Here is a 24,882-nt window from a genome sequence, read left to right on the forward strand (position 1 = left end):
GAAAAAAGAGAAAGAGAAAGAAAAAGAGGGAGGGAGGGAGGGAAGATGAAGGAGGGTGGGAGGGAGAGAATGAGGGAAATGGTGAGGGAAAAGAAAAAGGAAAACAAAAAGGAAAGACAAGGCAGGGAGGAAGCCCCAAGGCTGGCCCCATGGGAGCACAGAAGGCCTCCTGGCAAGGGCCCTGCACATGTGTGTTACACACGTGCACACACTCACACATCTAGCCTAGTAAAGATATCCTCTCTAGTCCCCAAGCCGACTCCATTCTCAGTTCTTCCACCCCCAGCTCTCCCACCCCATTTGCTAGGGTGCACGGCTGCCCACGCAGGCTCCTGGTGGGTCCAGGAACAGACCTGTCCTCCATGCCTTTCCTGGATTCCATCTCCCCCAAGACATCACTCCAGGCTACTGCAGTTCTTTCTAATGTTTTCAAGTTTTTGGTGGGTCCAGTCCACTCAAAACAGTGGCAGCCAAAATTGATAGAGTAACAGATGAAATCCTAGGCACACTAGGAAAAGAAGCTGGCACAAAGCCAGGGAACATGTTCAGAGAAGACTAGAAAGCCAGAGTTCAGGGAGGCCGTGAGAGGTTGGCTGGGTTTTGGGAGAGATGCTGTAGAACTAGAAGATCCCTGATGTTGGGGCAGGTTATGGCCCAATGGGCCATCTGTCCAGGGCAGAAAAAGACATATTGGTCAGTTTTGAAATAGCCTTTTAGCATTACTTGGGTAGAGAAATGTTTTACTAAGGAACAGAACAATTCAACAATATGGAAAAATTTGGCTGACACCTAAGTAAGTAATTTTAGAACTTTAGGAGGCCAAAGCAGGCGGATTGCTTGAGTTTGAGACCAGCCTGGGCAACATGGCAAAATCTGTCTCTACTAAAAATACAAAAACTAGCTGAGCATGGTGGTGCATGCCTGTGGTCCCAGCTACTTGGGAGGCTGAGGTGAGAGGATCACCTGAGCTTGGGGAGGTCCAGGCTGCAGTGCGCGATGATAGCGCCACTACACTCCAACCTGAACGACAAGAGAAAGAAAAATCTGGAAGATCAACTCTGTGTTCAGAGGGCATGTCTATACTTTGTCACAGAATGTTCAGTACTTGATGTTTATACTGATGTTATCAAGACATCAAAAAGTTAAAATATTTTCAGAAAGAAAGAGCAACTATCCAATGTGTCTAAAATCAACTGGCATATAAAGAGATGTGCACTGATTATCTGGAAAAGGCCATCAGATGGGGCATTTCTGTCCCTAATAAAGCTGACTTACTGAAGTGTTAGTAGGCTCCTGTTTGGGCCCAACTCACCTGTTGAGGTTAATTCATCTTTGCTAATGAAGGGGAAAGGGGGAGATTGTTGTAGAAAGACCCTGCTTTGCCTTTGTTTTCAGGTGTTGCTGTGGCCAGTTCACCAACCAGCATATCCCCCCTCTGCCAAGTGCAACACCCAGCAAAAATGAAGAGGAAAACAAACAGGTGGAGACTCAGCCTGAGAAATGGTCTGTTGCCAAGCACACCCAGAGCTACCCAACAGATTCCTATGGAGTTCTTGAATTCCAGGGTGGCGGATACTCCAATAAAGCCATGGTGAGAAAGGCATTCAGACATGGTGCCACTAGGATCACAGCTTTCATTGGCGGCCAGTCTCCCAGTCCCAAACTGCAGATACCTGGTTTCCTTCATAGCTGTGGCTCAATCTTCCTAGATATTTCGTTGAAAAACCAAGAGATTTATCTGTGCATATGGCTTTTAGCCATGAGGCTTGGAAACTGGACACCATTGTAAAGAACATCTAGTGTCCCGTAAATCCATACCGAACCTCTGAATCCACAAACCAGGCTCTGGCCCAACCCTGCAAACACACTCCATTGCTCCATCTTCAGTAATGAAAGACAAATTCCTTTTTCTAATAACTGTGGACCTGCAGCCCCCTTAGATGTGTTGAGAGTCTTTGGAAATATTTTCCTCTGAGGTCTGTCCACAGCTTCCCTGGGCCTGCACTCAGCTGGCCCGAGAAGGATCAAGGTCCCTCACATTTGCATGTAAACAGGGAGTGCCCTCTGCCCTTCCAGTGAGCCCTGCCAGAGTGGGGGAGGCTTCAGCTCTGTGATCCATTCTAGCTCACTCTGAATTACACTCCTACATGCCCAGTCACAACCTTTTTGCAATTTCATTTTATTTCACTGGCCCAACATCATCGTTAAAATAAAATTTAGTTGCGTTCCAAATGCTGCAATATACAGTCTTCTGAACTGGCTCCCTACATATTAGCCCAGACACAAAGAAGCAGTTCATAGAAGACAAGGCATCTGAGCATTATTAACCTCCTCCTCACTTCGAACAGAAGGTCAGGTTCACACGTGGGCCCATGATCGCCTGTCCCATTTACTCAACAACATCCTCATCCAACTTCTTGGGCCACTGTTCTAGCTAAGCCAGCTTTGGAACCTATTCCTCCAAGGTTAGGATTGCCAGATAAAATACAGGACACCCAGCTATATTTGAATTTCAGACATATCATGGATAAATTTTCAGTACAAGTATGTCCCAAATATTGCATGATTTATTGCATTTAATAAAAATGTTGTACTGAAACATTTTTCATTGTTCCTCTAAAATTCAAATTTAACTGGGTGTCTGGGTCTGTTTGGCTGCTATAACAAATTGCCTTAGGCTGGGTAATTTATAAACAGCAGAAATTTATTGCTCACATTTCTAGAGTCTGGGAGGCCCAAGATCAAGGTGCCAGCAGATTTGGTGTCTGGTGAGGGTCCATCCTCTGCTTCATAGCTGGCACCTTCTTGCTGTGTCCTCACATGGCAGAAGCAGAGAATAAGTTCTCTGAGTCCTCTTTTTTTTTTTTTTTTTTTGAGATGGAGTTTCAATCTTGTTGCCCAGGCTGGAGTGCAATGTGCAATCTTGGCTCACCGCAACATCTGCCTCCCGGGTTCAAGTGATTCTCCTGCCTCAGCTTCCGAAGTAGCTAGGATTACAGGTGTGCACCACCACACCTGGCTAATTTTGTATTTTTTTAGTAAAGATGGGGTTTCAACATGTTGGTCAGGCTGGTCTTGAACCCCTGACCTCAAGTGATCCACCTGCCTCGGCTTCCCAGAGTGCTGGGATTACAGACGTAAGCCACCATGCCCGGCCCTGAGTCCTCTTTTATAAGGACACTGGTCCCACTCATGAGGGATCTATGCTCGTGACCTAATCACCTTCTAACATCCCACCTCTTAACACTATTGCATTGGAAATTAGGTTTCCACGTGAATTTTAGGGGAATACAAACATTCAGACCATAGCACCAGGCATCTTTTATTTGCATTTGCTAAACCTGACAATCCTCTCCAAAGTTCCCTTCAGTCACTTGGCCACAGACTCACACAGAGGGCTCCAGGGCCCTGAGGGAGAGACAAGCCAGGCAGATCTTGCTTGGACAAGAGCAATAGCCTCACTCCCCTTTGACACGAGAAGCAAAACCAAGAACAGAGGCTGAGTGCCACACACTCTTTCACAGTATATCCGTGTATCCTATGACACCAAGCCAGACTCACTACTCCACCTCATGGTGAAAGATTGGCAGCTGGAACTCCCCAAGCTCTTAATATCTGTGCATGGAGGCCTCCAGAACTTTGAGATGCAGCCCAAGCTGAAACAAGTCTTTGGGAAAGGTCTGATCAAGGCTGCCATGACCACCGGGGCCTGGATCTTCACCGGGGGAGTCAGCACAGGTAAGAGCAGGCCCTTTCCCTCCCGATAGTCAATGTACCACCCAGAACTCATTGGGTCCCCAAAGAGCTTCTTAATAACTAAGGACAACAAAACATATTGCATCCTGATCATATTTATGAGAAAAGTGAAGTCTTTATTCCGTAGCTTGTGGTTTTTACTTTGGTATGACTCTTTAAAACAAAAAAAAAAAGAGCAAGTACAATAATGATTGTCTTTTTTTGTTTGTTTGTTTGTTTGTTTGTTTTTTTGAGACGGAGTCTCACTCTGTCGCCCATGCTGGAGTGCAGTGGCCAGATCTCCGCTCACTGCAAGCTCCGCCTCCCGGGTTCGCGCAATTCTCCTGCCTCAGCCTCCCGAGCAGCTGGGATTACAGGCGCCCACCACCTCGCCCGGCTTATTTTTTTGTATTTTTAGTAGAGACGGGGTTTCACCGTGTTAGCCAGGATGGTCTCGATCTCCTGACCTCGTGATCCGCCCGTCTCGGCCTCCCAAAGTGCTGGGATTACAGGCTTGAGCCACCGCGCCCGGCCTAATAATGATTGTCATAATGGTGAACATCTCTGGGTCACCCATGACATGCAATGTTCCTTGAACTGAGCCCTATACAAGCATCATCTTCATTAGACCTCTTGACAATCCGTTTCCTGTTACAGGAAAGGAAACTGAGGCACCAAGACATTAAGGAATATACCAGGGAGTCTGGCTCTCAATTTTCATGGAAGGGAGCCAAGGAATGCCAAAAAGACTCCGGTTATTTCCAACTTCAGGCCTTAGACATCTGTAAAGGAAATCCCTGCACAGTTGCTTTGGTTTCTGTTTTTGTTTTCCCATTTCTAGAGCTAATGCAAGACTGCTAGTTATCATGAGCTCAGACTTTCAGTGTACTTTGTTTTAATGATAAAGATGAGTGTGTCTCACCCCTGATCTCTAGGGAATGTAGGGACTGAGGGCAAGTGTTCCTAAATTTCATGAATGATAATATGCTGGGAAGTTGAAGAGCCTAAAACATGACTGATGGCTGCTCACAGGTGTCATCAGCCACGTAGGGGATGCCTTGAAAGACCACTCCTCCAAGTCCAGAGGCCGGGTTTGTGCTATAGGAATTGCTCCATGGGGCATCGTGGAGAATAAGGAAGACCTGGTTGGAAAGGATGTAAGTGTTTTCTCTGCGAATGTTGGCAATTGTTTAAAATTAATGATTGATTTTGAGGTAACTGTAGATTCAGATGCAGTTGTAAGAATAATAAGAGAGCTCCCTTGCGGCCTTTCCCATTTTTCCAGTGGTAACATCTTGCAAAACCATAATGCAAGATCACAACCCAGATACTGTCATTGACACGGTCAAGGTGCAGAATGTTTCCATCAACACGAGGATCCCTCCTGTTGCCCTTTCATATGTATATACCTCATTTCTTCCTACCCCCACCTCTTCTTTAACCCCTGGAAACCACTAATCTGCCCACCCCCCCACCCCCATTTCAAGAAGGTTCAGTAAATGGGATCATACAGTAATGTAACCTTTGGGGACTGGCTTTTTTTTTTCACTCCACACAGTTCTCTGAACATGCGTCCAGGTTGCCATATGTATCGGTCTTCATTCCTTTTTGCTGCTGGATGGCATCCCATGGTATGGATGCACCAGTTTCTTTAATCATTTGTCTGTTGAAGAACAGTTTGGCTGTTACAAGTGAAATAGCCATAAACATCTCTGTGCAGGATTTGAGGTTAACATAGGTTTTATTTCTCTATGATAAATGCCAGGAGTGCAATTGCTAGGTTGTCATTATCTAAAACAATTAACTTTCTTTCTATTTTAATGTAACAATTGGCAAAAATAAAACCTTCAACAGGCAGGGTAGAGAGGTAAGAATAGGTTTCAGTGCAGTCACTCCACACATATGTATTGTGCTTGCTTCCCTTGTTTGTCTTAACATCCAAGTCCTGCAGGTCTGATTTGCGCTGTGCCCTTTGTCAGGTAACAAGAGTGTACCAGACCATGTCCAACCCTCTAAGTAAGCTCTCTGTGCTCAACAACTCCCACACCCACTTCATCCTGGCTGACAATGGCACCCTGGGCAAGTATGGCGCCGAGGTGAAGCTGCGAAGGCTGCTGGAAAAACACATCTCCCTGCAGAAGATCAACACAAGTAAGTGCTGGCAAAGGCATGCACTCCTCCTGGGCTGATGCCATCACAGAGGAAACAAGGCTGAGAAGGAGATTGCCCAAGGGGATTAGAAGATTAACCTTGCTTCTTGTTAGGTCAACAGAAAATGACTCACCTAGATGCCTTACCTTAGCCACCTACCAAATCACATACACTGGGCTACGTGGGGATGCTTTGCCCCAGGTTCATGAGTTAGCACAAAACAACCCTCAGTGCTTGCCATGGTGATGGCCTTGCCCACCCTGTTGCCCAGTGGTTCTTGTTCCCTGTAATTAGTTGTTATTTTTTAAATGTTTGAACAGGAAAACAATTTCTCAAAGATTTAGTATGATTCCTTCTATTTGCTGATAAGTATTATGTGATCATTAAATATCTCTGTAACTCTGGGCCTCTCATGTAGACTAAGATGGCTAGGTGGGGACATATCTGGAGAGGGCTGCAGGAGCCGTCTGCTCCTGAAGGGGCATCATCCTTGCTGGTCCTGAGGGGGAGCTGTCACTGTCAGACGAAAGCTGAGGTCGAACTAGAGAGAAAGACACAAACCTCAACCAGATGAAATAATGATAACAACTGGTTAGAATTACAATAACTGGTATAATCTCTTGGAGCATGTTTATACTCCGGCAATTCTTAACGTCAATTGTTAAACGATCTGAAAGAGTAGTTTGTTTTTCCCATTACTGGCAAGATTTTTGTGGGAGACCATCTAGTCCTGGCGAATGGTCATTGGGAAGCATCATGTATGGGACTGTGATACTGCAGAGTGGGTAGAACGGGGATGGCCTACTAGGAAAAGTTGTAGATTTCCAAGAGTCAGATCTTGATGAATACATTGGTTGATGACTAAATTTTTTTTGTTCTCACATCTCTAATTTTTCTGGACTTGTAAGTTTTTACAACACCCCACTTCACTGGCCATGTGACTTGTGGGCTTCCCTTTGTCATCCTTTGCCTAGGGCTCTGAGCAGGGCAGGGACAGCAAAGGGGTGCTCAGTTGTCACTTCCCACAGCACAGAGCTTCGAGGACCCCAGCCTAAGCCAAGAAGAACCTGTTCTACTCTGTTGCTCGAAAATAAGGTGATTTGGCCACCATATTCCTAAAGATTGAGAATACTGAGCCTTGCTTGGGTTGGAAATCTCAAAGGCAGAGTCTAGGATATCTTAGTTCATTTTTCCAAATATCTCCTGGTCAGGGCTTGGCACAAAGCAGACCCTCAATGCATGTCTGCTGAAATGAACTTAACCGTAATTACTCTGATGGACACAGCAGAGCCATTCAACATATGTAAGAGTCTCTGACTGTAGAAACGCCTCATGGAAGCAAATTAGAGACTCTGAAATGACTCATTTGAAATTCTCCAATCTTCTCATAACAAATGCTGGCAGATTTTATCTGAAGCCCTTCAGAGCTGAGACCAACGACACTTCCACTTGCCTTTAGTTAATGTTGATCAACTAATTCCCACCACAACTAATGGACAGCTGGTGAAACAGGCTCAGAGTGTGGTCTGTCATGGCTAGTGTGGTGTAAAATTGGGAAGTAGGCAAGTGTGCTTCCACTCCCATTTCCTTCTCATTCCAGAATCCCAGCTTCCTGGAATCTTCCTGCCACCTCCTGCTTCCCAGAGCCATCCCCGCAGACTCTGCCACCAAAAGTTAGTCGGTGCCCACTGTGTTCTTGAAGAGTCCTGTTGACTGATAGAGACAGAGGGAGGACTCTGGGAATAGGTCATTAACTGATGGGCTACTAGTGGTCCATGTGGCTGCGTCCAAGATCAGCGCTTTATTCCAGCCACTGAAGATGGAAACGTCAACAAGAACAGTGTACCGCATTTGTATGCTATAACATTTACAAAATTATTTGGCAGCCAAACACACGTACTGATATTTTTACACCTGCAGGAGGTAAAGGAGGCGCTGTGATTGTTCACCTTTTACAAATGGCTGTCTAAGGCTCTTGGTGATTTGGTGAGATGTCATAAAGGAGAGGCCAGGAATTGAACTGCAATTTCCCTGGCTGGTCCCCTTTCATCATCTCATTCTTCAGGGACAGCCATCAGGGTAGAAATTTCAGACCATGGGCTAGGACAGCCAGGGAGGTATTTTTCCAGCAAGGAATATCTTCCAATATTTCTCAGTGGTCACCTTGAGGTAGCCCGAACATCGGGTGAGTGGGTTATTCAGGAGTTTAGCCATATGGGAGTCAGAAAGTTTCAGATTTTGAGGTCCTGGTTTTCCCAGTGAGGCCATCATATGTGACAGAATGCAAGAATGAAAATCGGGCTGGGCGCAGTGGCTCACACCTGTAATTCTAGCAATTTGGAAGGCTGAGGCAGGTGGATCACTTGAGCTCAGGTGTTTGAGACCAGCCTGGGCAACATGGTGAGACTTCATCTCTACCAAAAATACAAAAATTAGCCGGGTGTGGTGGCATGTGCCTGTAGTCCCAGTTACTCAGGAGGCTGAGGTGGGAGGATTGACTGAGCTGTGAGAGGTTGAGGCTGCAGAGAGCCATGATCATGCCACTGCACTCCAGCTTGGAGGACAGAGTGAGATTCTGTCTCAAAACAAACAAACAAACAAAAAAACAGAAAAAGAACAAAGAACAAAGAAAAGAAAAAGAAAATTGCTGTCATGTCCCTGAGTTCCTTCCAGCCAGATGGAGCACCCCCGAGTCGTAATGTTTTTACTCTTCCCTATACTTCAGGAGTTAAAACGACCGTGCAGACAATGCAGGGCACAGGTGGTACCGGTGAATGTGGTTTGTGTTGCAGGACTGGGGCAGGGCGTGCCCCTTGTGGGCCTCGTGGTGGAGGGGGGCCCTAACGTGGTGTCCATCGTCTTGGAATACCTGCGAGAAGAGCCTCCTGTCCCCGTGGTGATTTGTGATGGCAGCGGACGCGCCTCGGACATCCTGTCCTTTGCGCACAAGTACTGTGAAGAAGGCGGGTAGGATTTCTGACGCGCAAGGAAGGGCGGGTTCGTAACTGCCTCTTTGTTGGGCCAAGGAGCAAATCTAAAGTGGTCTGCGTAGACATTCCAAACATGTTTAAATCAGGAAGATTTGCTAGATCTCCTCTCCCATTTCCTGAGGTCAGCATCCAGGGGAACCGTCAGAGGCAGGGTGTTCCTGGTGGAATTCTCTCTCCCTCATTTCCAACTTCATTTTCCCTTAGAAAGTTTGCAACAAAGCTGGAATTTAAGACAAGTGAGAATACGGTGTTTGACGACGGTCACTTTTTGTCTCCTGTGTCAGGATATCCTCCCACAGCAAAGTCTCAAATCAAAGACAGAGAGATGTCTGACGCATTCATATAGAGATTTAACTTGTCTTGTTTTGTTCTCTTGCATTTTCTTTGAACAGAATAATAAATGAGTCCCTCAGGGAGCAACTTCTAGTTACCATTCAGAAAACATTTAATTACAATAAGGCACAATCACATCAGCTGTTGGCAATTATAATGGAGTGCATGAAGAAGAAAGAACTCGTAAGTGTCTTGAATTTATTTCCAAACAAACTCTGTGGAGAGAATTATGTTTCCTTTTCTAATTCTGCCCATGTGTGCATGACAGGCTTGTTCGTATTTTAGTCCGGCCTTTTCCGAGAGACAGTACAAATGCATACCAAATTGGCGGCTGTGTCCACATGACAGAAGCTAAAAAAGCCCATACAGGGGAGGGCCCCTAGTGCTTTCGAACCTTAGCAAGTGGGGCGTGACATCACACAACATCCTTCGAGGCTCATAAGATTACTCAGATTCATAGTCTTGAGGAAAAGGGCCACATACCACCCTGTCAGGCATGTTTGCAAAGTTGTGTTATTTTATTTCCCATTCCTTCCCTCTTCCGTTGCATTTACAAAGAATAGGCCCTCTTGTCGTGCACAGAAGAGGGACTCCAAAATTCTAAGCCACACATTTCCTACAAATATCTCCTGTCTGATTAGTGCATCTCCGATGGTGACTGAGAGTTTGGAGTGCAGCTCCCTCCTCTCGAGGGTGCCAGAACGGATGGGGAAAATAATACAATCAGTATGCAGGCAGGCACCCTAGAGCAATGCTGCAACTTCCGGAAATCAGCCGGGCACGGTGGCTCACACCTGTAATCCCAGCACTTTGAGAGGCTGAGGCAGGCAGATCTCCTGAGGTCAGGAGTTTGAGATCAGCCTGGCCAACAGGGCGAAACCCCATCTCTACTAAAAATACCAAGAAAATTAGCCAGGCATGGTGGCGTGCACCTGTAATCCCAGCTACTCAGGAGGCTGAGGTAGGAGAATCGCTTGAACCCGGGAGGTGGAGTTTGCAGTGACCCAAGATTGCGCCATTGCACTCCAGCCTGGGCAACAAGAGCGAAACTCCATCTCAAAAAAAAAAAAAAAAAGAAAAGAAATCAACAGCACTTGATTTGGAACTGTTTAGTGTCAGGATCATTTTATTATGCGTCAGTCTCTGTGGTCATTTTGTAACAACACCCCATGTCTCCCTCTTGTTTTCAACTTGGCTTTAACTCGGTCTTTTCACATTTTCAGGTCACTGTGTTCAGAATGGGTTCTGAGGGCCAGCAGGACATCGAGATGGCAATTTTAACTGCCCTGCTGAAAGGTGAGCTCTAGGGAAATGGGGACTCCTGTCCCTTTGATGTTGGCCTGGCTGGCAATCCTTCCCTCCCGGCCTCCCGTGGATTATGTCTGCTGGTGCTAGACCCTGAGCCAGCCAGGCTGCTTGAGCGGTCTCAGCGTGAAGCCACGGCAGAATGACGAGGCTGGCTACAGGTTTCTGTGGGGCGGAGGTCTGTGGGTGCTCCTGGACCCATCATGGGCCGAGGTCAGAACCGTTTCTATTTGTAGCTGGTTCACTGAGGGCTTCAGCTCCTAGAGTGTAAACATGAGATGGATTCCTTTGCAATCACTACATTCCACAGTGTTCTGTCCAATTTCCCCGTCTCGGCTCTAATGACAGGCTTCAGGCCGGCTTTCATGGCCGGGGGAGTCTGCTCTGCAATGCACACTTCCTCCCTGCCTCTCGGTTATCCCGGTGCCATGAGGGGGCAGGGAGGACAGAAAGAGAGGAGGGGTCACTGTCAGGCTGGCTGCCTGGCAGTCCCAGGGTTCCAGCCTTCCTGGAGATCATCTCCAGGGGCCCCAAGTCATTAGGTTCCTCTTCTGTCCCTCCCAAGAAGACCATGCACAGCTGGCATGGGAAGAGGCTGCCTCCACCTTCCTCCCGGGAAGCTCTTTCAGCTTGGTGCCTTTGTGGTCTATTCAGGGCGAGAGCAAAGGCAGCAATGCCTAGTTCTAGGCCAGCAGCCCAGGGGAAGCCTGTGCTCACCACCCAGCACCTGCCAAACCCTGGCAGTCCAGGTGAGGAGTGAAAAATCATTCCGGTTTTTTGCCTTTCCAGGAACAAATGCATCTGCTCCAGATCAGCTGAGCTTGGCACTGGCTTGGAATCGCGTGGACATAGCAAGAAGCCAGATCTTTGTCTTCGGGCCCCACTGGCCGGTGAAACTGTTTTTTTCCATTCATATCATTGATCATGACTTTGTACAAGTGACACATGAGTATGTTTTCCCTTGTGACATGGAACTCAGGAAATGATGTGGGGTTTCTGATGACAGGATATGTAATCTATTAGGATCATTAGAAGATGTTACTGTTTAACTTTAAAGAACCAACAAGAAGTAAGAGCTACTGGCACCAATTCCACATTCAAACCAGTACTCCTGAAGAAATTAATCACCAAATATTTTATCGTTGCTGGTGAAAGTGGGTTTTTACCTTTTTAAAGAAAAAGAAGAAGAAATAAAATAGCTTATTAAAATTAAACGCAATGCTTCCATCCAGGGCAATGATTTTTCAAACTATGTTCCATGAAACCCTGGAGGCCTAGAGAACTCTGTGTGTGTGTGTGTGTGTGTGCGTGTGTATAGGGTGTCTGTGTGCATGTGATATGTGGTGTGCCTGTATGTGGTATGATTACGTGTAGGTGAGTAATGTGTGTGGGCATGCGTGGTATAGTGTATATGTGTGCATGTGGGTGTCATTGGGAGGGTATTGTGTGTGTGTGATATGGGATGAGCAGTGTGTGTGAGGTGTTGAGGAGTACTAATGTGTGTGCATGACATAGGGATGAGCATGTGTGTGTGTGTGCGAACACACGTAAGTCTGCATGATAAAGGACTCCAGGCCTACTCCTCCTTCAGTCAAAGCAGCTTCTTTGATCCATTTTATAGGTTAGGAGTCAGGATAAATTTGTGTTTGCAAAAAGGGCTCTGCTGCTTATGAAAGGTAGTAGGAATATCTAGAGGATTTATGTTGGTTTTAAAAATCACATTTCTTGGCCAGGCACGGTGGCTCACACCTGTAATTCCAGCACTTTGGGAGGCCAATTCAGGAGGAATGCTCGAGGCCAGGAGTTCAAGTCCAACCTGGTCAACATAGTGAGACCCCATCTCTACAAAAAATAAAAAAAATTAGCCAGGCATGGGAGTGCATGCCTGTACTCCCAGCTGCTTTGGAGGCTGAGGCAGGAGGATTGCCTGAGCCTAGGAATTTGAGGTTACAGTGATCTATGACTGCACAACTGCACTGCAGCCTGGGTGAGAGAGTGAGATCCCATCTCTAAAACATAAAAAAGAAAAATGCAAAACCATTTCTCAAAACATCCCTGGCATATTGCTGCGTAAATGCATTTTATTTAACTGCCTCTGTGTTTAGGTCTCCCAAAGCATTTAACTGCCTCTGTGTTTAGGTCTCCCAAAGCATTTAATTGCCTCCCAAAGCATTTAACTGCCTCTGTGTTTAGGTCTCCTGAAAGTTGCCTCCACACATTGCCATAACATGTTTTACCACTCTTTATTGATTGATCACGTGTAGGTGGATCCATCAGTTCTCCACTTGGTAATAGAAGGAAATGGATTGCTCACTCTGCTTCCACTGCCCCTGTTCCTTCTGGATTTGATAGTTGCCTATTTAATTCTATTTTTTTTTTTGAAATGGAGTCTCACTCTGTCGCCCAGGATGGAGTGCAGTGGTGTGATCTCAGTTCACTACAGCCTCCACATCCTGGGTTCAAGTGATTCTCCTGCCTCAGCCTCCCAAGTATCTGGGACTACAGGCACCCACCATGCCCAGCTAAACCTTTTTGCATTTTTAGTGGAGACAGGGTTTCATCATGTTGGCCAGGCTGGTCTCAAACTCCTGACCTCAAGTGATCCACCCGCCTTGGCCTCCCAAAGTGATTACAGGCGTGAGCCACTGCATCCAGTCCTGTTTAATTCTTAGATTGGTCACCTTTATGATGGTAAAGAGTACGTGGAACCATCTACTTGTTTTGTCCACTTCAGATTCCCATTTTGTTAAATGAGGAAATGCACTGTATACTCCTCCTTCCTCTCTTGACAAGTTCCCATTGCCCAAGCCAGAAACCTATGAATGATTTTGACTTCCAGGCTTGCTTCTCAAATCTAATCTGTCACCTAATCCTGCCATTTAATCTTTTCAGTATTACTTATATATGTTTACTTTTCCCTAGCTCTCCCATTACCATACTAGTTCAAAGCATCATCATTTCTCACTTCAACGACTTAACAAGCTTGTAGCTGTTATTTTCTTAACAATTTTATTTTCTTATTAGCCTATTTTCATCTCACAGATGCAGCATGTAAGGATATGAATGAGACTTTTCGAAGTTCTCTTCTGTTCCCTAGATTATCTCTATTTTCTCCCTGGTCAGCTGTTCTTTTTGTTCATTTTGGGTTTTTCTGTTATGCTGTTGATTTTCTCAAATGCTCTAGATCCTTGGCTGTTCATCACACTACAGAACGAGGGATAGAACTGCTTAATTAGTATGGAAACCCATTTTGCCAAGAGGTTTTTCTCCTCCCTGGGAGGACTGCCCAGGAATTCCCTGCTTAGGAAGGAGAGTGTCACCTGAACCTCCCTGCTTTGCTGAGTGCGGACTGGAGGGGCTGATGGGCTCTGGGCCTCCCTGTTCTTTAGCAGACATCCTCCCAGTGTTTCCTAGGAGTGAAGCCCAGGAATGCAGTTGCTTGCTCTGTACCCACCACAGTGGCAGCCTGGAGTCTGGGAGGGGATGAGTGGCCTCCTGCTCTGTAGGCCATCTTCCAGTCACCATGCCTTCTGCCCACCACCTGCCCTCTTCTTTGTATCTTGGAAAATCTGATCTCACCTCAATGGCAACCTCCACATTGCACATTTTGGGCTTTGACTTCCTCTCCATAGTTTTAACTGGTCCTTCAACGCTTCCAGAAATTTGTTAAAAACTTTCTGGCCCACCTCTTCTCCCTGAAATAGATTTTTCTTTTTTATAGTCCTCTGCTGTCATTTAAATAGTTTTTGGGGAGGGAGGGAAGACAGCAAACACGTGCTCAGGCTGCAACCTGGAGCCAAAAGTCCTTCTCTGTCTCCCTACAGTGGGATATAAGGTCTCTGAAGTCTTCTTTTAATAGTTGAAGCACTCAAGAAACTATGTGCCTGTGAATCTATAGTCTATCTAGAATTCTTCATATAGTAGAAAACTTGTGTTGGGAGGACATAAGAATTCCAACACAGTGGCCGGGTGCGGTGGCTCATGCCTGTAATCCCAGCACTTTGGGAGGCCGAGGCCAGCGGATCACGAGGTCAGGAGATCAAGACCATCCTGGCTAACACAGTGAAACCCCATCTCTACTAAAAATACAAAAAATGAGCCAGGCGTGGTGGTGGGCACCTGTAGTCCCAGCTACTTGGGAGGCTGAGGCAGGAGAATGGTGTGAACCTGGGAGGCGGTGCTTGCGGTAAGCTGAGATCGCACCACTGCACTCCAGCCTGGGGGACAGAGTGAGACTCCATCTCAAATTCCAACACAGTAAATCAATCTTAGGTCTGATTTGCTATATATTACTAGTCAAAATTCTTCTATCTATATTTTCTATTATTGCATGCAAAAAGTAAAAGCTGTATGAGAATATAATGGTGGTTATCAGAAGCGAGGATGTGAGTGATTGGGAGATTTTGATTAAAAAGTACAAAGTTTCAGTTAAGAAGAATAAATTCTGGAGACCTATTGTACAACATAGTGCCTAAAATTAATGATAACGTATAGTGCACTTGAAAATTGCTAAAAGAGTAGATTTTAAATGTTCTCATAATAAAAATGATAAGTATGTGAGGTGATGGATATGTTAATTAGCTTGATTTCATCGTTCCACAATGTATACATATATTTACGCATCATGTATACCATAGATACAATTTGTCATTTGTTAATTAAAACAATTAATTAAAATAAAAGCTTTGCAAAAAAAAATTTATTCTTAAAACATACTTTTAAACATAACAAAGAGGCCAGGCACAGTGGCTCACTCCAGTAATCCCAGCACTTTGGAAGACTAAGGTGGGTGGATCACCTGAGGTCAGGAGTTCGAGACAAGCCTGGCCAACATGGTGAAACCCTATCTCTACTAAAAATACAAAAAAGGATGTGATGCTGCAGGCTTGTAATCCCAGCTACTCGGGAGGCTGAGGCAGCAGAATTGCTTGAACCTGGGAGCCAGAGGTTGCAGTGAGCTGAGATCGTGCCTCTGCCCTCAGCCTGGGTGACAGAGCAAAACTCCATCTCAAAAAACAAGCAAATAAATAAACAAACAAAAAACATAATGAAGAGAGAGAAAAGGAGAGATGTTTGATACATACAAGGAACAAAAGGCAATTTATTTATTTACATTGAATCATAAAAACTTTGGACTAACAATTTTTGAAGGAAAATCCTTAGCAACATTCATCTCAAGAGCTTTTTTTTCTTGCAAAATTGATACTCTATGCCCATCAAACAATAATTCCCCATCTTGCCCTCCCCTATGGCTACTGGCAGCCACCATTCTACTTTCTGTTGTCATGAATATGACTACTGTCAGTACCTCCTATAAGTGGAATCATATAGTATTTGTCCTTTTGTGACTGGCTCGTTTCACTCAGAACAATGTCTCAAAGTTCATCTGTGTTGTAGCATGTGTCAGAATTTCCCTCCTTTTAAGGCTGAATAATATTCCATTGTATGGATAGACCACATTTTGCTTATCCAAGCATCCATCAGTGGACACTTGGGTTGCTCCCATGTTTTAGAATAATGCTGCTATGTATGTAGGTGTACAAATTCTTCTTCGAGACTTGCTTTCAGTTCTTTTGGGTATATGCCAAGAAGTGAAATCATTGGGTCACCCAGTAATTCTATTTTTAATTTTTTGAGGAATCACCAAACTTCTCCCATAGCAGTTGCACCATTTTACATTTCTACCCACAGTGCACAGGGTTCTGCTTGGTCCACATTTTCACAAACATTTGTCATTTTCTGTTGTCTAGATAATAGCCATCTTGGCTGGGCACGGTGGCTCATACCTGTAATCCCAGCACTTTGGGAGGCCGAGGCAGGTGGATCACCTGAGGTCAGGAGTTGGAGACCAGCCTGGCCAACATGGCGAAACCCCTTCTCTACTAAAAATACAAAAAAAGAAAAATTAGCCAGGAGTGGTGGTGCACACCTGTAGTCCCAGCTACTCAGGAGGCTGAGGCAGGAGAATCACTTGAACCCAGAAGGCAGACGTTGCAGTGAGCCAAGATTGCGCCACTGCACTCCAGCCTGGGCAACAAGAGACAGACTCTGTCTCAAAAAAAAAAAAAAGAAAAATATAATAGCCATCTTAATGGGTGGGAGGTAGTATCTCAGATGGTTTTGATTTGTATTTCCCTAATGGTTAGTGATATTGGGCACTTTTGTATGTGTTTATTGCCCCTTTATGCATCTTCTTTGCAGAAATGTCTATTCAAGTCTCTTGCCTATTTTTGAATCAGGGTGAGTTTTCTTGTTGTTGAATTTTAGGAGTTCTCTATATATTCTGGATATGAACCCCTTATCATATATATGATGTGCAAACATATTCTCCTATTCTGTGGCTGCCTTTCCTCTTTTAATGGTATCTTCTGCTGCATAAAACTTTTAAATTTTCATGAAGTCGATCAGATTTGTTATTAATAATTTTTCCGTTTGTGCCTGTACCTTTGGTGTCATATTCAAGAACTGAATTCCCAAATCCAATATAGTGATACTTTTGCCCTATGTTTACTTCTAAGCATTTTAATTTAATTAATTATTTTTTGAAATTGAGTTTCACTCTTGTCACTCAGGCTGGAGTGCAATGGCACAATCTCACCCACTGCAACCTCTGCCTCCCAGGTTCAAACAATTCTCCTGTCTCAGCCTCCCAAGTAGCTGGAATTACAGGCACCCGCCACCACATCCAGCTAATTGTTGAGATTTTTGGTAGACAGGGTTTCGCCATGTTGGCCAGGCTGGTCTCAAATTTCTGGCCTCAGGTGATCTATCCCCCTCAGCCTCCCAAAGCGCTAGAATTACAGACATGAACTACCATGCCCAGCCACATTTTATATTAGTAGTTTTCGGTTTTATGTTCAGGTCTTTGATCCATTTTGAGTTAATATTTGTATATGGTGTAAGGTAAGGGTCCAGCTCCAGTCTTTCACATGTGGATATCCAGTGTTCCCAGCACCATTTGTTGGACGTGGTGTCACTCTGTCACTCAGGGCCATAATGGTTTTATTGGCATGAGGAGTCAGCCCAGACACTTTTTCATCCATATTTGTATGTTGACCAGGAACTCTATAAACGCACACCTCCTCCGACATAACCTCTGCCTCAGCCCTACCTAAGGGTTTTAAACAGGAGAGTTACTTGGTTCCATTTTTACATTTAAAGGTCACTGTGGACTTACTGTGAAAAATGCATTGGGTGGGTGCCATGGCAAGTGTGCAGAGTCCTGTTAATAGGCCTTTGAAATAATTCAGGCGAAAGAGGGTGCCTTGGACTAGAGCAGAGGCAGAGAAGAAGGCAAGAGTCAGATAGAATTAAGCAAAATTTAGCATTAAACATGGCTGCACACGGGGGTGGATGAATCATTGAGGGCACTGGAGGGACTGAGATGTCACAGTGCTCCCCAGTTGTCTGGTTTGCACAACTGGCACGCTGTGGTGCCATTTCCCTGAGATAAGGGACCCTGGAAGAGGACTGAGTTGTAGGGGAGGTCCTGAGTGTGGTTTGGGACGTAAGGAGTTGGATGTCTTTGAGACATGCAAGCAGGATGCTGAGCAGGCAACAGGAGCTCTGGGGAGAGAGGTGGACCGCAGCCAGAAAGGAGAAGCTGTGTACCAGTCAGTGGGGACTGGTGGTGTGTGCATCAATGAGATCGTCAAGGAAGAGAGCAGAGTGGAAAGTAAGGAGGCTGAGGACAGAGCCCAGAGGAACCTTGACATTTAAAGCTGCACTGAGAAGCAGTGGCCAGACAGAGAAGAGGAAAGCTGGGAGCTTGTGATGCCCAAGAAGCCAAGGGAAGAGACTCTAGGAGGAAGCAGGCAGTGGAGTCAGATGTGCTGAGAATCCAGCATGAAATGCCCATGAGGCAGGTACCAGCACAGTTCTCAGCAACCAAACCCAGAGCCCAGGACAGACAGGGAAGAAGCAGCAGGGTGCGTGCAGGAGAGATGGGAAGAGAGGAAATGGAGGCTCCTCAGGTAGGCAACCGACCAGGAGCGTTTGGTGGGAGGAGCGGGTAGTTCTGGCAAGAGAGGACGCCAGCTGGAGGGTCCGGTTGTTTAGGTGCTGGCTCTGTGTCTGCACCAGGACACACTCCCACGTTCTCCACCCTACCAGGAGATAAGGTCACGGGGCCAGGCCTACTTCTGCTCTCCCTCCTGTTCTCTGGAGTAGAGCACACACTCCCCTTGATGAATGAGTCTGTCACCACATTGCATGCATTTCAGTGACATGCGGAGAGCTTCTTTACCCACCGATAAGCTCCAGTTTATGTTTATATCCAGGCAGGCATCCTCCGTTCTATCCATTGTCTCATACCCCCTTCACAATCACTTTTTCACATCATTAAATGACTGTAAACACATCTCTTTGGTGCCTTTGAACTCTCAGCACCCTTTCCTTCGTGCAAAAGCACACGTCGATCAAAATGTCAGCCACTTTAAGTATGCAAAGCTGCTGCATCAAGTCAAGTGTGTGTTTGTGCACACGAGTAACAGTGGTTCACTGTATCAGTGCCTTCTTCAGACAGCCAGGCCTGCGATGACTGAGTGTGTAGGTGTGTGGGATGGAGTCCGTGTGCACGTGTACATATGTCTGGGTGTATATGTGCCCTGTGTGGGTGTGTACATGTACATTGTATGCATATGAGCATGTGTGGTGTACATATGAGTATTGTATGCATATGAGCATATGTGTGTATTTGTACACATACAGAGGTGGGAGGGTCAATGAGCTGGTCTGGGGACAAGAGAGAGCCTTAATACCTTTTCCCAACTCTGATTGCTGTGGACTGCAGCCCCTGGGAAGCCTGGCACCCCCGACGGACAGCAAAGCCACAGAGAAGGAGAAGAAGCCAGCCACGGCCACCACCAAGGGAGGAAGAGGAAAAGGGAAAGGCAAGAAGAAAGGGAAAGTGAAAGAGGAAGCGGAGGAAGAAACTGATCCCCGGAAGATAGAGCTGCTGAACTGGGTATGTGGAAGGTCACAGAGATCACGAGCTTGGCCTCACGCTTCCCCAGGGGAAGCGATGGTTCTTGCCCTTGCTTCAGCCCCACCCAAGGCCCTGATCACAGGAGGGATGGGTAAAGGCTTGACTGGGTAGTGTCAGCATTTCAAACTACAACAGCACATTCACTGAGATGATCCTGTCAATTGTCCAAAACACCAAATGTTCCTGCTTTGGGGAGAATGATGCCACCCAGAGAGGGGCCCTGAGTCACCCTGCTCACTAGTGGTTCTCTGCCTGGCAGACATCCCAATGCTTGATGCATGAATATACAGCAAACAAATCAGTTGTCATCAAATAAATGCAGTTCATGCAAAAAGCCCTTTTTTGACAGACAGAGCCCATGATTGGGTGTGTGGGGTAACAGCAGTTTGGGTGGGGAGGCTGGAGTCACACATTGCACAGCAGTTCTTTGTCTTGCTGCCACCAGGACATAGGCAAGACAGGGGACCAGACCTCTGTGGTGACGTGTGCCTGCCCTCGTCACAGCCACTCACCCGCACGGCACCCTGGTCATGCTGCCTGCCCACATAGCTCCCCCTGGCAGAACTTCTCAGTTAAGGAAACAAATGGTGGAGACTGGGCAGGCCGATGCCGGGAGGGCTGAGATTTTGAATCCTCTTCAATTTATTTTTAGAAGGAAAAAATAATTTACAAACATGGACGGAACATGTAGAGGCCAAACTGAGAAGAAAGGAGAGGGGAGATGGGGAGTGTTTACCCAAGATAAAGAGCAAAGAATACCATGTTGGAGTGCTCTGGGATCTGGGGTTCGGAATACCCTTTCCTCTGTGTTTCTAGTCGCCCCTCTCCCCAGTGTCTCTGAGAGGCCACTCACGGGCTCCCGGCCCTTGGTCCCTGCAGGTGAATGCTTTGGAGCAAGCAATGCTGGATGCTTTAGTCTTAGATCGTGTAGACTTTGTGAAGCTCCTGATTGAAAACGGAGTGAACATGCAACACTTTCTGACCATTCCGAGGCTGGAGGAGCTGTATAACACAGTGAGTGCTCTAGAAAAAGGGAGGGAAGGAGGAGGCAGTCACCCGAATGTGTTTGTCACTGGTGCATGTTGTACATAAATGTGCTCATCTGACCTCCTTCATCTGGGAGGTCCATATTTAATGTCAGGCGGCTACTTCTCACCTGCTGCTGGCCACAGCCTGTGTTCACATTCTTACCACCTCCTGCCATGCCTCGACAGTCACTCCTTTCTCGGGCACTATTAACTCTTGTCCCGCATTTGAGGTTGGTGTCCGAGTACTTGTTGCTACAAAGAGGGAATCTAGCTCCCCAAGCCATTAGCAGAGTGAAATGTCACCAAGGGTGTGAAGTCAATTGTTCCTTGGGAGCCTCGCATTTGATGAGGTTTTGGGGGCAAAACATAGAGCTAAGTTTCACACCCAGGAGCTCTGCTGGAAGGGTTTGAGTGAAATTCCCTTGGCTTACATTATTACAATATCAGTTTTGAGAATTTATATTTGCTTCCCTATTATAAGATTTTAAGTAGCAGAAATGGTCCTCAGCAGCTGCTTGCTAAACCTTGGCAATTTTCTTTTTTTTTTTTTGTTCTGAGACAGGGTCTCTGTTGTTGCCCAGGCTGGGGTGCAGTGACATGATCTCAGCTCACTGCAGCCTCAACCTCCTAGGCTCAAGCCATCCTCCTACCCCAGCCTCCTGAGTATCTGGGACTACAGGTGCACACCACCACACCTAGCTAATTTTTGTAATTTTTGTAGAGATAGGGTTTCAACATGTTGCCCAGGTTGGTCTTGAACTCCTAGCCTCAAGTAATCCACCTCCCTCAGCCTCCCAAAGTGCTGGGATAATAAGTGTGAGCCACTGATCCTGGCCAACTTGGTGAATTATTAACACTATGTTGTGTACCTTAAGATACTCTTTAAAAGAACGCAACAGAAAATATTTCACAACTTTTGAAACGTGTTGGATACTTTTTAACCATGACCAGTTCTGTTTTGTAAAAGAAAAAGGCTGGTGTGGGTTACACTCCAGCTCTCACATTTCATTAATTATATAAAGTAGGGCAGGATTTTACTCGAAGAGTTCAAGAAAAAAAACGTATTTATTTATTTATTTATTCTTAGACGAGGTCTCACTCTATCACCTAGGCTGGAGTATAGTGGTGCAATCTTAGCTCACTGCAACCTCTGCCTCCCGAGTTCAAGTGATCCTCCCACCTCAGCCTCCCTAGTAGCTGGGGTTACAGGTGCCACGCCCAGCTAATTTTTGTATTTTTAGTGGAGATGGGGTTTCACCATGTTGGCCAGGCTGGTCTCAAACTCGTGACCTCAAGTGATCCGCCCGCCTTGGCCTCCCAAAGTGCTGGGACTACAGGCGTGAGCCACTGCACCTGGTCAAGAAAAATATTTCACACACATGAATGCTTCTCTTTCAGAGACTGGGTCCACCAAACACACTTCATCTGCTGGTGAGGGATGTGAAAAAGGTCAGTCTACTGTTTTATAATTCTTACCTATTGGCATCTTTCACAAAAAGATTTCTTAAGAGCAAGTTTTAAATTTTCAAAATGTATTATTGTTTCAGGCACAGGAGATATTGAGTTCCTTCTTTCATAAAGAGTCTATTTAAAACTAAGAAAGCAAAGGATAATCTTTTTTAAGTTGCACGTTCATCTGAATCCATGGTAGGGACACTCTCAGTGACAGCTGGATTACATACAAGTTGATGCCAGCGCAAGGCCAGGGCAGCCACTGGCTGGGGTGGGGAAGGGGGTGGCCGGCCGCTGACCTGAGCACCACTGACTGTCCATGCAGCCTTTCATTCTGTCCCTCTTTTGAGATCTCTCACCCACTGCCTGTGGTTCTTTCCAGAAGCACCGGCAGGAGGTTCCTCAAGTCATTCTGTGTCCTGTTGATTGCAGCCGCTGTTCTTGGCCCTTTCTGCCACCTTGTTATCAAGGGATAGAGGCTTTCCCCAGTCTGAATATTATTTAATCCCTCACCCACCTATTACATGAACTCCCAAGTGGGGGCCAGGATGGCCACTTACCCGCGAGATGCGTGATGAAGTCCACACTGAGAACGCATCCTCACAGGGCCTGAAACCAGACTTCTCTTACAGAGCAACCTTCCACCGGATTACCACATCAGCCTCATAGACATCGGGCTCGTGCTGGAGTACCTCATGGGAGGAGCCTACCGCTGCAACTACACCCGGAAAAACTTTCGGACTCTTTACAACAACTTGTTTGGACCAAAAAGGGTAGAACTCAGTGTTTGTGTAGTGTTCTGTGGTTTGTGAGTGCCATGTGATTCCTTGCTTGCTTTTCAGCAACTTGGCCGGTGCAGAGCCAAGCCGTTCGCCCTGTCCCCGGCACAGCGGTCCTGCCTCCTACAGGGCTCTCAGGCCCGAGTCACAGCATTCCCCAGCTGCCCTGAGCATGGGCCGCCCTGCCCACCCAGTGCATCTGCCCTCCTTCTCTGTCCACAGCAGACTTCCTCCTGTCTGCCCGCTCCAGCCTATTCTACCATCCCACCACTGTACCTGCCATAATCTTCCAAAGGAAGGGACATGCCTGCATTCCCTGCTTCAAACCTCCCAGAGCTCCTCACTGCCTGGAGAATTGTAGCCAAACTCATTATCACAGTAGCCAAGGCCCTCTGCCAGCTGGCCCTCACCCACATGGGAGACCATGTACCTGCACCAAAATCCAATCCTGTGATCAAATCAAAGATGTGTGCCAGCCACGTCTTTCCCCGCTATCAGTGCCTTTCCCACCCTTATCAAAAGTTCAACTCAAATGTCCGATCTTTCATGATGCCCTCTCTTCACGCCCCCCTTACAGCCCCACAGCTCTTTGATGTCTGTTAGGGAACGTCTCTGCTTCTACCTGGAATAAGGGCCATGTGTCTGCTGAGCTTTCTTCTCAATTAACTTCTGCTGATAGAAGAGTTTCCATATTAAAGCACTTCTTTTCCTTGGACATTATCATTAATTGTTAATGATACAAAATGCTTTTTAATCAATTCCTATGTCCACTAGCAACAATACTGCTAATGTACTACTAACATTAGTTATCTGAGTAAATTGACTTTTTTCTTCCTCTTTCACCATGCAGCCTAAAGCTCTTAAACTTCTGGGAATGGAAGTAAGTAGAATTTGTTTTCAAAAGTTTTGTAATATCTTGGTCAAATAGACATAGCCCTTTAAGTTCTGTATTTGCGAATATATGATACTACTCACCAAAATTTACCTAGATGTCTTAGTCAAATTATATAAAAGGACCATATATACATTTTCTTTAATGCGGGTAAAAGCTGCACAATTCATTTCCAGAACTAACAAAACCACAGTCTCAAAAGCAAAGATTAAGCAAACAAACAAAAAACTAGAGAATAACACCACGTATATATGTAAAAAACCATAAATAACACCAAAAAGAATTCAATACACTATTTTCAAAGTCCTAAACAAGCAATTAGAGTCATCCAAGAATGCAAATATAATGCAATGCTGATCTTCAATATATTGCATCATATCGATAAGTCACAGAAGAAAAGTATGACATGACCATTTCTCAGTAGGTGCTGATGAATGTGAAACACATGTAAAACATACTCCTTACTTAGTTAAAAAATATATAGTTTTCTCACAATAGAATGATAAAATGCTTTCTTGGTATGATTAAAATACATGTATATCTTAGAGCAAGGGAAATGTATGATGAGCAGTGCAGCCCTGAAGTCATGTCCATGAAAATCAAGAACAAGACAAGCACGCCCAATATTGTCAGCATCATTATCCCCACTGGTCTCCAAAAGTGTTCTGGAAATTGAACAAGGAAAAATAAATGCTAAAAAAAAAAGAATACCCAAGAAAGGGAGAAATTATTATCAGCAAAAACATTTGGGGGGAGTTAGAAAATCCAGGAAAATCAACTAAAGTTCCCTCACAATAGGACAAAAGTACCAGAAATTACCTTTACTAGCAACCTTAAGAACAATGTCCCAGACCTAAAAATATTTAAATGAATGGAAGAAATGCCATATTGTGGAATATTAGGATTGACTCTTGGAAACATTCTTTTCAAATAAATTTATGAGCTAAATAGCATCCCGATTCTTCATGGATTCAGTGTAGACGGTTTTCATTCTGTGTTGACAGGTAAGACTGAGCTTTAACACGGTGCTCCTAGAAGGGTTATGAGCTTTCTGTGGTCTTCTGTTCTCTCAGACTCTCCATGTCAGGGTTTATTTGTTCCATGAAGGTTTGGTGGACTTACCTGTAAAATTTCCGGGTCCAGTCCTATTTCTTAGAAGTGTGTCTTTCACTACTTCATAATAGCTATTATACATATAAGTGCATTCAGATTTTTTATTTTCTAGAGTCAA

General features: G+C 45.5%; 1 protein-coding gene across 3 annotated transcripts in view; it reads left to right on the top strand.

Moving 5' to 3' along the window:
- TRPM1 (transient receptor potential cation channel subfamily M member 1) overlaps window positions 1-24,882 on the top strand; it is a 151,962-nt gene that overhangs the window by 84,550 nt on the left and 42,530 nt on the right. For 2 of the 3 annotated variants that reach the window (XM_073995380.1, XM_073995378.1), the window contains exons 3-15: window positions 1,396-1,591; window positions 3,525-3,738; window positions 4,768-4,892; window positions 5,715-5,886; window positions 8,679-8,853; window positions 9,269-9,392; window positions 10,433-10,505; window positions 11,304-11,404; window positions 19,306-19,479; window positions 20,380-20,514; window positions 21,927-21,977; window positions 22,613-22,753; window positions 23,610-23,639. In XM_073995380.1, the coding sequence (XP_073851481.1) occupies window positions 1,396-1,591; window positions 3,525-3,738; window positions 4,768-4,892; window positions 5,715-5,886; window positions 8,679-8,853; window positions 9,269-9,392; window positions 10,433-10,505; window positions 11,304-11,404; window positions 19,306-19,479; window positions 20,380-20,514; window positions 21,927-21,977; window positions 22,613-22,753; window positions 23,610-23,639 (1,711 nt within the window). Of the gene's footprint in view, window positions 1-1,395; window positions 1,902-3,524; window positions 3,739-4,767; window positions 4,893-5,714; window positions 5,887-8,678; window positions 8,854-9,268; window positions 9,393-10,432; window positions 10,506-11,303; window positions 11,405-19,305; window positions 19,480-20,379; window positions 20,515-21,926; window positions 21,978-22,612; window positions 22,754-23,609; window positions 23,640-24,882 lie in introns of those variants that run through there. The other variant, XM_073995379.1, reaches the window with a different exon arrangement.

This window comes from Macaca fascicularis, chromosome 7, assembly GCF_037993035.2.
Source record: "Macaca fascicularis isolate 582-1 chromosome 7, T2T-MFA8v1.1".
Taxonomy (NCBI): Eukaryota; Metazoa; Chordata; class Mammalia; order Primates; family Cercopithecidae; genus Macaca; species Macaca fascicularis.